The sequence below is a fragment of the Patagioenas fasciata genome, chromosome 1 (genome assembly GCF_037038585.1).
Source record: "Patagioenas fasciata isolate bPatFas1 chromosome 1, bPatFas1.hap1, whole genome shotgun sequence".
Classification (NCBI taxonomy): Eukaryota; Metazoa; Chordata; class Aves; order Columbiformes; family Columbidae; genus Patagioenas; species Patagioenas fasciata.
This window is the reverse complement of record NC_092520.1, coordinates 106,007,065-106,020,300: the sequence shown is the minus strand read 5'-3', so window position 1 is coordinate 106,020,300 and position 13,236 is coordinate 106,007,065. Positions and strand designations below refer to the sequence as shown.

The 13,236-nt window shown below is 39.5% G+C and overlaps 1 protein-coding gene across 1 annotated transcript in view; it reads left to right on the top strand.

Moving 5' to 3' along the window:
* Positions 1-9,237, top strand: part of PDK3 (pyruvate dehydrogenase kinase 3) — a 57,678-nt gene extending 48,441 nt beyond the window's left edge. The window contains exons 10-11 of the mRNA XM_065859350.2: positions 2,864-2,977; positions 3,970-9,237. Coding sequence (XP_065715422.1) covers positions 2,864-2,977; positions 3,970-4,113 — 258 coding nt within the window. The 3' untranslated portion in view covers positions 4,114-9,237. The remainder of the gene's footprint in view (positions 1-2,863; positions 2,978-3,969) is intronic.
* Positions 9,238-13,236: the final 3,999 nt, after the last annotated feature.

Genomic DNA, 13,236 nt, shown 5'->3' with positions numbered 1-13,236 from the left:
GCTATACTTTGTATGTCAGTCTAGAAATAAAACTCCTTCAGCAGAAAGTTTCCATGAAAATCCTCTTCAAAGCCCATACAGAAAGAGAGATTCTTTATTGCTTAGTGCCAAAGACCAAACCACTTAATAATTACGGTGCTCCAGAAGGTAGCTTGTGTCATTCTTGACTTCGATGGTATTCTAAACTGAATTGCAGTGCAGTGTAAATAAGACATTTTTCTGTTCTAACGCTTCTTCCCTTTGTTATATGATCCCCTGTCTAGTTTATGAAACATTCATGGATTTGGGGAGTGGAAGAGAGAGAGAGCTTTTTGTTGACTGGTGAAAATTCTTTCTCAGTGTCATTGAAAATGTTGTTTACAAACTGCTGAAAACCCTTGTTACCATGGCAGCATTTGGATTCTAGCAGGTCTTGTGTTCATCTATACTGCTATAACTATAGTGGAAACATTAGAAACACATGGTAATGTTTCATGATAATTAGGTTTTCTTAAAGAATTTAGTGATTCTCTCTGGCAGCATTTGTTTATAGTGGGAGAAACATGGCTTAAATTGGGTTTAATTAAACCTGTACACACTGGTAACACGCAAATTTAATAATTTCCTATTCATACAATGCATACCGTAATATTTAATGAGAAATTTACTCTAAAAAGTTTTCCCTTCTCAAAGTAGATGTGCTGTCATTGACTATATTCTGTCCTCTAGGGCAAGCACAGACCTATGTAGTGATCACTTCTTGTTAACTGTCTTTTGCAAAATAGACCTTTTGCAAAGTTTTGCCTCTCATCTGGTTTCTGCCAACTTCATACTTTTCGTAAGTTATCTGCTTTGGAAAATACTCTGAAGACAACGCAGAGAAGAGACTGACAGGAAATTTTTGGAAGAGGGCTGTATGAAATAATTATGTGGGCTAGCACAGAGCATTAAAAGATTTTCCTGAAAGGAGCAGGAAGCAAACACAAGTTGAGTGTGGGTTCTAAGGAGGTGTAATTTTGGAGGGAGGAAAGTATAATGTGTTTTCAGGTTTGCTTGATATTGCCCTTTACTTGACCTGTTCCTGGGGGTATGTACTAACTACAATTTGTCTTATGGTTGCTGTGCTTTTTAATTTCTGTAATGTATTTTTTTGTCTGGTCTCCAGAAAAGATACAAGTCAGCTTTTGGGTTTTTTTTCAGTTCTTTCTAAGATAGTCAAATAATTTCCATTATTTAGAGGTTAAGAAAAAAAATGCATCTGCCTTCAAGACCACATGTTTAAAAGTGGTGCGTGTGTCTCTAATGGGAATCTCTAATGAGAATGGCATTTTTAAAGCATACTGTTCAGAAAAGTTCAGCTAAGCAACTGTTTTAACTGTGGAAAGGGGCACTAACAACTATGATAAATGGTGTGAGTTGAGAAGGGCATCTCTAGCATTTGTTTCTCATTTTACTCAGAAAAACTGAGTGAGCAACTCTAACCCGTTTAAGATCACTAAATTTAGACTTCTGTAAAAACAAGGCAAATAGGTCAAAAGATACTGTAGGGACAGTAGATGACAGCAAGAGAGTTTTGGATGGATACTGTAGTACAAAGTTCTTAAATGTTCACCCCTCCCTCAAGAGATTTCCTATAAAGTGATGCCACATACTAGTTGTGTGTAATGCTCACAAGGCCTTCTCTCTATTGTATTGTTTTGGGACTTTGTTTTTAAGATTCAGGGCATGATTCTCAGTTATCTGTCAGATTGCTTTTGTAGAAATATTATCGTGGAATTGAGTCTGTTGGTTTTCTGAAAACTTCAGGTGTCTAATTCTGCTTGTAATCCACCCTTATGGAAAAGTTGTATTACTCCATTGGCTTGTGTATCCTTCTTTTCAAATGCTTGAGTGTCTGGAATCCTTCCTTTATGTCTCTGGATAGCCCTGAAAAATTAAGGGGTGGTCCAGGTGAATAATCAACCACAGTGATTCTCAGCGCATACAGAGTCGTCTGAAAGATGTGTAGACCCAAATCTTACTCCCTGGCTGCAGTGAGAGACTTGGGAGTTATAACTTTTTCTGACAAGAGTGGGTTGGAAAAGATGCCAAATATTGACCTTGTTGCAGCCATGGTTATGAATATCAGTGTTGTAAAATTAAAATCTAAAATTTGTACCTGTCAAGTCTTCTGTGCTTTGAATATTGTGTGATCTGTACAGGGGGTCTCAGTCCTCAGGTCATATAGTGCTTTGGAATCCTCATATTTTGTTAAATGGATAAACAACTGTGAGGATTATTTGCCTTGTATTGCTTAGTATGTAGTCTTCTGCAGTAGCCTGCTGATCTCTATTACAGTGTGGCATCAGCAATCACTTAATAGTGGGACCTAGATGAAGTAAACACAGTTGTCTCTGGCTTTCTTATGTAGTCTCCTAAATGTGGAGATGTTTGAGAATAATAATCCTGGGCTTAGGGTAGAAAAAACATGCTGTCAAAATTTGATTTTTACCAATGAAAGAATGGAATATTACAACAATAGTAATCATAGTGAGGAAGCAGCAGCGAATATAGGTTTGCTTTGGTGATTGGTGGCACCATGTACGGTATGTCACACCTACCTGCCTCTTTGAGAAAATGCAAAATGGACAAGGTAGTCCTACCAAAGGACTGACGTTTTTCACTTTTCTGTACTTAAAAATTATGCCTTGGGGGGAAAAAAAAAAAAAAGAAGAGATTGCCCAGAAGGCTGAATACCAACTTATAGTGTTGACTGAGTAATGAAGGAAAGCTTGAAAGGTAATTTGATGCAAGTCTAATATTTAGGCATCTTCTGGTTTTTATAAGTGATTGCATGTTTTTAAACTTTCCATCATGATTTTTCTTTTGTTTCTTGTTTTTGTAGGCTGGGTTTGGCTATGGCTTGCCAATTTCTCGTCTGTATGCAAGGTACTTTCAAGGTGACCTTAAACTCTACTCAATGGAAGGCGTTGGTTCAGATGCTGTAATTTATTTGAAGGTATGAATCTGACCCTTTTATAGACTAGTAATGCAGTGCAATTTGTTCATAGCAGGCTGAATAAGTGACCTTTCTCTCTTTTCACTCTTCAACTTGTTTTCAAAATTGTAATTGCTATGTTTGGTATATTTTGTCTAAATCAGTTACACAGAACCCTAAAAATCAAGGTTATAAATATTAATGTGACACTAATACTACTTAGCTTGCTTTGATTTTTTTTTTTTTTTTTTTTTTTTCAGTGCCCTGTGCTGGATCTTTGCATTTTGTTAATCCATCATAAGTGCTGAAAACTGATAAGATTATTGAGTAACTCCTAACCTAGTACAAATGTTGTTTTTCTATGCAGTTCTTGACCTCTGTGCAATAGACTCTGTTGATCCTGTTGACAATTTTGGGGACATCCCAGGCCACTCAGGGTTCTGAATGTAATGTGTGGCTCATGTGCAAGTCACTGGCTTAGCATTGTCGCTGTGCCTTGCTGTGTGTCGTGAGTTGTGGCATCCTGTGCAAACTTCAGTTTCTGGTGCGTTTGATCCTGTGTGTGTGTGTGCAGGAAAAAGGCGAGGTGTGGTCTTTCTCAGAGACATGTTGATGGACTGACCCAGATCAGTCCTCACAGATCCGTGTGCTGACAGAGTCAGTGTCTGCTGGAGAAGTGAAATGTTTCAGTCGAGTAGCTGTCTGCCCCATGTCAATGACAAATCTCCCTAAAATGTTTTTGACCAAGACGCTTTTTCTTGCTGTCTTTGTAGACACCACTCCCTGGAAAGAAGGGAAATATTTTAAAGTGTTACTATTTTCTTTTAACTTTTACTATGACTAGAGCAATTAGGCACAGCTAAAGTGTTTTCAAAATAGTGTTGTGACATGTAACATTCGGTTAATTGAGACAGTTGTTTGATGCAGAAGTTGTGACTATAGAACTCTGCAGAGTAAGATCTTGCTCTTGGTATCTCTGACGTTATCTTACCATTGCTTTTGTTTTTCCGTAGGCACTTTCAAGTGAATCATTTGAAAGACTTCCTGTTTTTAATAAATCAGCATGGCGACACTACAAGACCACACCTGAAGCAGATGACTGGAGCAATCCTAGCAGTGAACCAAGGGATGCTTCTAAATATAAAGCTAATCGATAAGTTGCCGCCTTTTGTCTCTGTTGGAGATGACCTCTACATTCAGTAAAAAGTCTCTGCTTTGTTCCAAGATCCTTCAAACCACAATAGCTAGTTACTTCCAAACAAAGACCTAATCAGGGCATTGAAAAATACTAAGAACAAAGTGATGATTGGGACTTAAAAGAAGGCACTAAGCACGTTTGGTATGTGAATCCTGTCTACTTCACCAGAATATGCTTGGTTGCTTCAGTCATGCATTGGCAACAGGGATCGCACTGTGATTGCACTTAAGAATACAATGTTGTAGCAAAAAGATACTATTGGAAATGGCCAATTTTTATTCCAATATAAGGATTGGCAAGATGTGCAGAATCCCTTTAATGGTGAATAGTATCTTGCACAGCAATATGGTGTAAGATAAAAATTCTAATGTAGTTAAACATACGCTTTGAAAATCCACTCTTCGCTGCATTTTATATTGCACAGTGTCACCTTTTACAGAAAATCCCTTTGAGCTCTTCAGATCTTATATCTAATGAGCTTATAAATGCATAGTTCTAAAAAGGGTTGTGCAGCTTTAAACTGATGCTTTCCCCAGTTCCCAAATCCATTCGTCAAGTGCATCCAAACATTATGTGGTTATGAGACATTGGGACTTCCACTTCCTGGTATGCACCTTAATGATTTTCTTGGCACGCAAACACAGAAATGCATTTCTATACATTTTTCCTTGCCTGGGGGAAAGATTTTAAGTAGTTAGATCATCTCTCCATGCAAGAAATTCTGTCAATATGGGGTAGGGAGGTAATTACAATTCATGTCTATTTCCCATCATTTCTGGGGGGTTGGGAAGGGGAGAGAAATGCTGAAACGCCAGACAGCCAGTCATACAAATGAATTTGCCTTAAGAGTGTTGGTTGCTTGGAACCGGATTAGTTTAAAACCTGTAAATAGTTTGCAAAGTTATTTATATATTCAATGTCTGACTATAGTCTGGTAATTGAATTTGTAGTGTATATAAAGATGTTGTACACCATCTTTTGAAAAGTGTCATTGCTCTAAATACATGAAACTGGAAATATTGTAGAAATGGGAGGAACAAACCATAGCTAGTACCTGATTTGAGGAAAAAAAATCAAAGAGAAAAAAACTTAAGTATTTTCCCCTTAAATGTATTGTAAGGGTTACTGCTGACTATTAGGAAACTGTTTTTCACCAAGTCTTTGCCAAATACTGTTTCTGATGCTATGAAAAATGTGTGAAGTTTAGAAGTTCTGGTGATATCCTAGCGACGAGAATAAAGTAGATGAGTTGTAAGCAACTCTGCACCCTCAGTTTCTCCTAGGTGTTTTCATATTTTTTTGAAAGATAATGCAGATTTTAGCATGGAAAAAATGAAACTTGTTTACTAAAATTGTGGAAGAAGTGTCCCTTTTGTCATCCCAGTATTTATTTTTATAAAGAACTGCTTTGTTAGGTAAACAGGGATATGCTGAGAAATTCCTAGGTATTTTTTAAAAAAATAAAATCTTAGTTTGACTTAACAATAGTACTTTGCGCTTCCATAACACATTTCATCAAAGGATTACAAAGTGCTTAGAGCAATAAACTTCATGTAGCCCTGTTTCTGAAGAGTTGGAGTCCTTACCTTCCAGACACACAATTTGTATGTGAACAGTTCAGGAGCTTGCAGGGCTTGAGGTTTGGTGGGCTTCACTGAACCCTACAGATAAGTCATGTTGGAGCTCCAGGTTGGTTGTGGCACAGGTCTCTGCAGAGCTGGTCCATGGGGGCCTCCCCAGCCCTCTCTGCCAGCAAGGAGGCAGGGGGAATGTGCTGATGGGGACGTGCTCTTCTGGTCCCAGACTAGACTCATTTGGCCCGGGCTGAGGTGTCTTTAGGTGGCAGGGTGGGGGTGAAATGCCTTGTGGCCTCCAGAGCAATAATTTCCTACAACTGCAGGCACTGCTGCAGAGAAGACAAATTGCTATTCAAGTGACATAGCTGTGCTGCTGGGGTGAAATTGGAGTAATAGGTTGACTGAAACACCAGTTGGAAGTCAGATCTACTAAAATTTAAACACTTAACTTCTGCCCTCACCCGTAACTTCCTACTGTTTTTTAAATTCCTTTCAAGCTGTATGTGTTTTCTAGTAATAGCAGAGGAGGGCTTGCTTAAAAACAGAAATTTGTGATGAAACTATTTTTGCAGTTGCATGTGGTCAGTTTTTCCCAGAATATTACCTAAAACATTCCAAGGAAGAATATAGTTTAAGAAGCTGAGTTTCAGCTTTTGTTAGCAATTGTATTTTGAAGTAGTAAATCCTGACCTGGTGCCTATTTTTGTCTGTCTCCTTGTACATGGAGGGGAGAGGGAACAGAAAGAAAAGAAAGGTTACAGGCATATTGAACTTGTTTTCATGAAGTGAATATAAACCATGGAAGTCAGTGAATGAAAGGTGAAGATACTGTGGAGGATATTAATGGTATATTAGTCATTTCACTTTTTTTGTTCACAAAAGCAACTGGCTGACTTTCAGGACTGAAGTGCTCTAGTACTTGAAAACTGAAGTCCCTTGAAACAGCACCTATTTCCAAGAACCCTGAGCGTGCACGGGCAGCTCAAAGCAGGAAGGTGGAGCACAAGGAATGCATTTTCTTCCCATTTTCCAAGGTCTGTTCATGGGCATTACAGTCTGTATAAGTGAGAAGCAACTTTTCTCCTCTCTGACCTTGTCTAGGCAGCCTGTTCTTTAGGGGTCTTTAGGGTTCTCAGGTATGCCCTTAAGCTGTTCTTCACTCATTGTCCTCATGCCATACTTCTATATAGGGGTATTAGTCTGAAAACTGTCTTAAAAAATAACAGCAGGGGACCTTCAATTAGAAGAGAGGGATTTTTGTTAATGAGTATGTGTGAAAAATGAGGGTGGGTGGATTTTTAATATGGCTAGTTTAACTACAAGTACTGATGTTTTTTCACTACTTCTACCTTGGATTCTACCTGTTATAAGTATCTGTTTTAATATCTTGGGTTTGTTAATGCAAACTTTCTGGTGATATAAAAGTATATGTTGTTTTTATGACTTTCAGATGTATGGCCTGATAGTGTTACTGCAACCTGCGTTGTTCTGAGTTACAGGGCACATAAATAGGAAAAAAAAAAATGTTTTCAGTGAAAATTATGCTTCTCTGTGTTTAGTGATCAACAGAAACAAACTGAGCAAGAGATGTTTCCTCCTTGATTCTTCCTGGGAATTTACAAACAACTTCTGTGTGTTGTAGTGTAAGAAATAATTTTGCTTTTTTGTCCAGAGTACATTTTTCTGATGTATATACCTTGAATGTAATCTATCAATCCCCTGCTTAGTTTAGTATATTTGTGCTCCCTGTTTTTCTAGGCTTTGTTTTGAGGCCAACAAGGGGTCTTTCAGAGTCAGCACTTGATGAGAAATATTCAGAAGATACTGAAATACTTCTTTTACAACTCAGCTGCAGTGTTTTTGCCTTTCTGCTTGACTGTCATGGCCCAGGATGGTACTGAGAAGGTCTTTGTCCTGCCGCAGTCTGTGTTCCCTCTCAGGCAGTGTTTAAAGCAGGTCCCCTGACACATGCTGAAAAAATATGGAGATTAATTGTAGTCTTCTTGGAAAACTCAAGCTATCTTTTGGCAGTGTAAACTACACTTGCTGCTCCAGCTGGATAACAAACTTTTCTTTCTCCTCAGCAGCATCTAGAGTTTGCTTCGAAACAGCTGTTCACTTTCTCCAAAAAGTAAGCAAGAATGGTCTTTCAGTGTAGTCCAATCTCCTATTCACCTCCATCCAAACTTAGTGTTTATGGTGAAATCTTGTCCTCATTGACATGGAAGACATTTTCCCCTTTCTCCCCTTTAATAAACACTTCTAGATCCTTACGTGGTAGGTGCTGCAAAGTGGTCTTGATTGATATAAATAATTTTGTAGGAAGTGGCTTAAATGTTTGTTAATATTTATCTCTTGAGGAAAACCATGTCCAGTCATGCGGTGTTCAGTTTCCTTGCACTGTTGCCATCTATTAATAGATGCCATGGTTTCTAATAGCGCTTAATCTCTTCTTCCTGACATACTCACCTGCCTGTGGATTAATACATATAAACATGGTTTTGTAGAACTTAGGAGAATGTGATGGCACATGACAGAGTGATGTATTACTGAGCTTAAAGGTGAGTTTATTAATAAATGAGGAATTTATTAATAGTTACAAATTGTGTAGCAACTTCAGGGCTGAATCTTGCAAATACTTGCACAAGTAAACAGTGTATGAGAGTAATCTCGCTTAAAGGAATCTGTTCTCAGGATCAGGGCTTAAGCTGTTGACATTAATTTGAAACAATGAAGATTTATGTAACTGAAGAGGCTTTCTAATTAAAAATAAATAAGAAAATTTGAAGTTCACGTGCTTTAATTGCAGTATTGTGTTGCCTTAAAAGATCTCAGAAGTTGGCAGAGAACTTGTCTGTTTCTTAAACCTGGATACTTTTTAATGTACTATCAGTAGGACTGATGTGTTTCTTACGATTCTGATGTGGTCAAATTAGTATTAATTGCTTTATAAGCATTTTTGCTTTGAATTCCATGATGCTGAGAGGTGCCAGATTGACAGTCCTTTGAAATCCCTTCCCTCTGTAGATCGTGTCAGGCAGTGGCAGGACATGTTTCTCCCAAGATGTGCCCTCTAAGCTCTCAGCTGTCCAGCAAGGACTGTCCTTGTACGAGTGACCTGCTGGTTCTTCGATTCTCACAGTCCCTGCTGAACTGTTCATGGTTGCTAGATGTGTAGTGGGTTTTATGACTGAGCTTTTGATGCGGGTGGAAATTGAGTCAGTTCGTTTCCAACGTCGGTTCCTGGGTGGGCCGGCCTGTGTTCACCTGGCACCCAAGAGGGAACAAGGTCTTGTGTGGCCTTTCCTCTGAGATGGCATTGTTTGAACCAACTGAAGGAGTGGGAAGCTGATTTTTCATGAGACTTCTTGGTGATGTTTTATATTTAATTTTGAGTCTTCTGTAACTTGTGTTGGAATTGTTTCTAGTCCAATACTCGTGTGTATAATTTGTGTATACTTTTCCCTTTTTTTCCATTGCTGACAAATAAAAATATGTAAAATCTACATGATGATGTTTTTAAGGGGCTGATTTGGTTTCACACTCTATGGAGCTTAGTTTGTATTTTGGTAGCTCAAGGTAACCCAGATGCCTGCAGAGGGCACCCTCAAAGAGCTGCAGTTGAGAGCTCAGAGCAATTTTAGACAGAAGTATCCATTTGAGTAAATGGGTGTCCATCGGTACGATGTAGGACACTTGGAAACTGCCTGCTACCTTATGCACTCACTAAAATGGCCAGGTCGTGTGCATGATAATGTACGATTTGACCAGCTTTACAAAATATTTTACAAATGGCTGCATGTGATGGAGGAAGAGGTTGGATTCCTGATTTCTTCCCGCATATTTAAATAAATTTTGTCTTGCTGTTATTCTGTGCACTTAATGGTGGAGAATGGTCGTTTGCTAAACATTTTACAGCAAGAGAACGGAAGTTTCTAGATCTTTAATGCCATATGAAATTATTGTATGAAGGTGCTTGATACACAACTGTTAGATATTAATTATATATTTGAGCACTAACTTTTTGTTTTTCAATGAACAGTGGAACAGTTGGGTAAAACGGGCAAAAAGATCACCTTGGGCACTTCCCTGTAGATAGAGTTTCATTCAGTTAATGGGTGAAGTCAATTCTGTGGATGGCATGGTAGTACTACCGCTCTTTGCATAATGACTAACCACATTTTAATTAGCTTCCATGTAGTTTTTCTCTATGTTCTTAATGACAAATTGACTTGAATTCCCAGAAATCAGAAGTCAAAAGGTATCAGAATAGATGTACCTGGCGTAATGGCATTTTCTTGCATTTCTTTAAAAGATCCAGACTGTGAGCTTGCTGGTGCTTTCTGACAGTTCTGCACGTTCCATGTGTGTCTGTGATACAGGTATATGCTGTGGGATGGCTTGAAGAAAGGGTACTCTTGAGGGGAGAAAAGAAAAATTAAACCACCCAAGATTTGTCATGCTTTTTGGATTGTTTAGTTTGGAACATGCTGATTTGGGAGGAATCTTATTAGTTCTTAAATAGGATATGCCTTATGCGCTTTTCTGTTTGCATGTGAACAATATGAATATTTAAAATGTCCTTCTCATTCTTTGATGGAATAAATGCACATGTGTGGGAGACACCTTTTAGATAACCAAAGGAATAAAAACCACATTTTCTCCAAGGGATAGGTTGGTATTTTGTTTTAATATTTGGATTTTAATCATATTTGTGGCAGTTCAAACTTAGGACACTGTTAAAAACAAAATGTAGTAGTTAACTTTTAGACTGATGATACAAAATATCTTAAGTATGGCCAAGCAGCAAAGTAACTGATTTCCTACATTTTTTATGCATTAATTTTTAGATGGAAAATCTAGAGACTAGTATGGCATGTTGTACATTTAAGTAACACAACCCTGTTGATATTCAAAGCTAGTCATTTGTGAAGAGTGGGTTATAATTAATTAATCCACTTTTCCTGAATGGATGATGGCTTTGCAGTTCACAGTTACTTTATTTTACGGAAAACCAGGTTTTGTTTGTAGGGAAATATGATTAGAGAATGATAGAATAGGGTTAAAAAATTCCATGATGTGCTGAAGAGGCTATAATTTATGGTAACAAAGCTGTTTCTGGAATTTGATATACATGCGAGAATTGACATGTGAATGCGACCTGGTCAGTGCTGCTGTGGGGAATTTTTCCCTTTGAGTGTTTCTGCCTTCAGGTGCATAGGCACTGGAATAATTGTTTTGAGGTAATGAACCCTTTTCTTGATTAGTCCGGTTAAACTTAATTTTTTGCTAGGTTTTGTACTTGTGAAATCTGTGCCTTGCAACCACATTTTCACTTCTGTTTACCATGGTCATTTACAAGCAAAAAGGCCAAAAAAGTCTTTAGATTACTGGATCCCTCAGGTGTCCCTTGCCAGCAGTTTCGTTTGTGGCCTTTCTGTCAACAGGAGCCGTCAGTCACAGGGGTCACTGCACTGTTTAATCCCTGAGAACCAGACTGACCAGCCGGATCCTGAGGCAGCGCCTGCCGACCACGACGAGCTGCTTCCAGCCCGTGGGCTCGTTGCTGCAGAGGGGGAGCAGTTTGGGGTGCAGCCACCAGTGTGTAGCCCCAAACACTTGGTTTCACCTGCCCCCCCAACCAGATGTGCTCCTGGTCACGAGCTCTGCTGCACCAGCAAGTGCCTCCTCTGCAGATCGGGGAATTTCAGGCTGCTTTAAAAAAGGAGAATCTTGGTTCTTTCCCATGTCCTTGTTGAAGTCAGTTAATGGCAGAGAATCAGGTAGAGTAAGGGTTTGTGGTGTCGTTCCCCCTCAAATGCATGTCTGGGCTCTTCCAGGTATTTACTGCTGTGCTGTGGTTATTTAACATGGTTCGCTGGGCAGCAAAAGGAATCCCTGCTGCTGGTGGAGATGAGACTTCTATCCAAAAGCTAAATGCACATGAAAAGCTGAACTACCAAAATGACAAGAGGAAAATGTTGGATCTACTCAAAAATCCTGGTGACTAAACAGAGTCTTTACGGTATTTCCTGTATAGCAGAGACTGAAGTATTACCGGAGAAATCTGGGACCAAGCCCTGTAACCTTTTTAAGCCTTTTAAGGAACAGCTGTCTTTTCATAGGGTGAAACTGCTTTTTGAGAGGGATTAAAGGAGGTAGTAGTTCTGAAGGCATCATTTACCCCTCAAATTTGTTTTGCCTGTTTGTCTTAGGATTGTATTTTGCCGTACTCCAGTGTATGTACTAGCTCTTGTGCCTGCAAATCTGCCTTACCTGGCTTATCAACTTGCAGTTCACAGTTTTTCATTGAAGGAAGGATGGATGCTGTTGGAGAGAATATCTAGAAGGGGTTGGAGATGCCAAGCATGAAAGAACTGTTGGATATTAGTCAGGCATTGGAACAGGCTGCCCAGGGAAGTGGTTGAGTCACCATCCCTGGAGGGGTTTAAAAGATGTTTAGATGAGCTTCTTGGGGACATGATTTAGTGGTGGACTTGGCAGTGCTGGGTTAACGGTTGGACTTGATCTTAAAGGTCTTTTCCAACCAAAACAATTCTGTGATTCTGTAAAGAACAGTATTGGCCCCTGAGTAACTGCTGGGGCAGGGGAATTCAAGACTTTTATTTGAAGAACTGGTTTTAACCTGGGAGCCTACTGCCTGTTGCTGGAAGACCTGGCAGAGTGATCCATCATAGGAAGATTCTTGCTGGAGTCTCGGTCCCACGTTCCCCAATTAGCACGGCATTTCCAGAGGCTCTGAGCTATTTTTACTTTGTTTAGCATCTGTCTCCTCTCCCTCAGGCTGAGCTGTGAGGCAGTGGCATTGATTTCCATTTGGACTGGAAATGCTTATGCCACCTTGGGCACACCAGGAAAAGACCTTCCTTTCAAAAAGAGAAGGGCAGAAAATATCTGTGTGCATGCATTGTATTTTGAGAGGGGAAAATAAAATCTCTTCAAAATAAGATCAGAATAGGAGTGCTTAAGATAACCTGGTGCCTGAAAAAGTCACCACACAGGACAGATTCGTTTTCTGGTCTGTTTTCAGCTCTGATTGAGGTCAGAGGTCTGGACCAGGCTCAAGTGTAACTGCTGCTTAATTATGTGCTGTTACCTAGGACATTTTTCCCCAATGATTTATTGTTACCCTATTCTACAAGCAAACTCAGTGTTGTGTCAAACCCTTCCTTTCTGCTGAGCTGAGTTGCTAGCCCTTCTGTTGGTTCAGGGGACCTTCTTGTTCCCATGAGGGTCCATGGGGATGCAACACTGGGGACCCAACAAGACCCTTCCCTTGGCAAAAGTCATTCCCCTGAGATTCTGGAGTGGAAAAGCAAGGATTGCAACTGAGGAAACAAAGTCACAAGCCAAGGGGAATTTAAACAGTTTCACCTTGTTGAATGAAGGCTTTGGAGCAGGGAAAGAGGCACAGGATCTGCCACTGATGTTGAGCTCTAGGGTTGTTCTAATCTTCTTGTAGTTACTCTTCCATTGTATGTCTG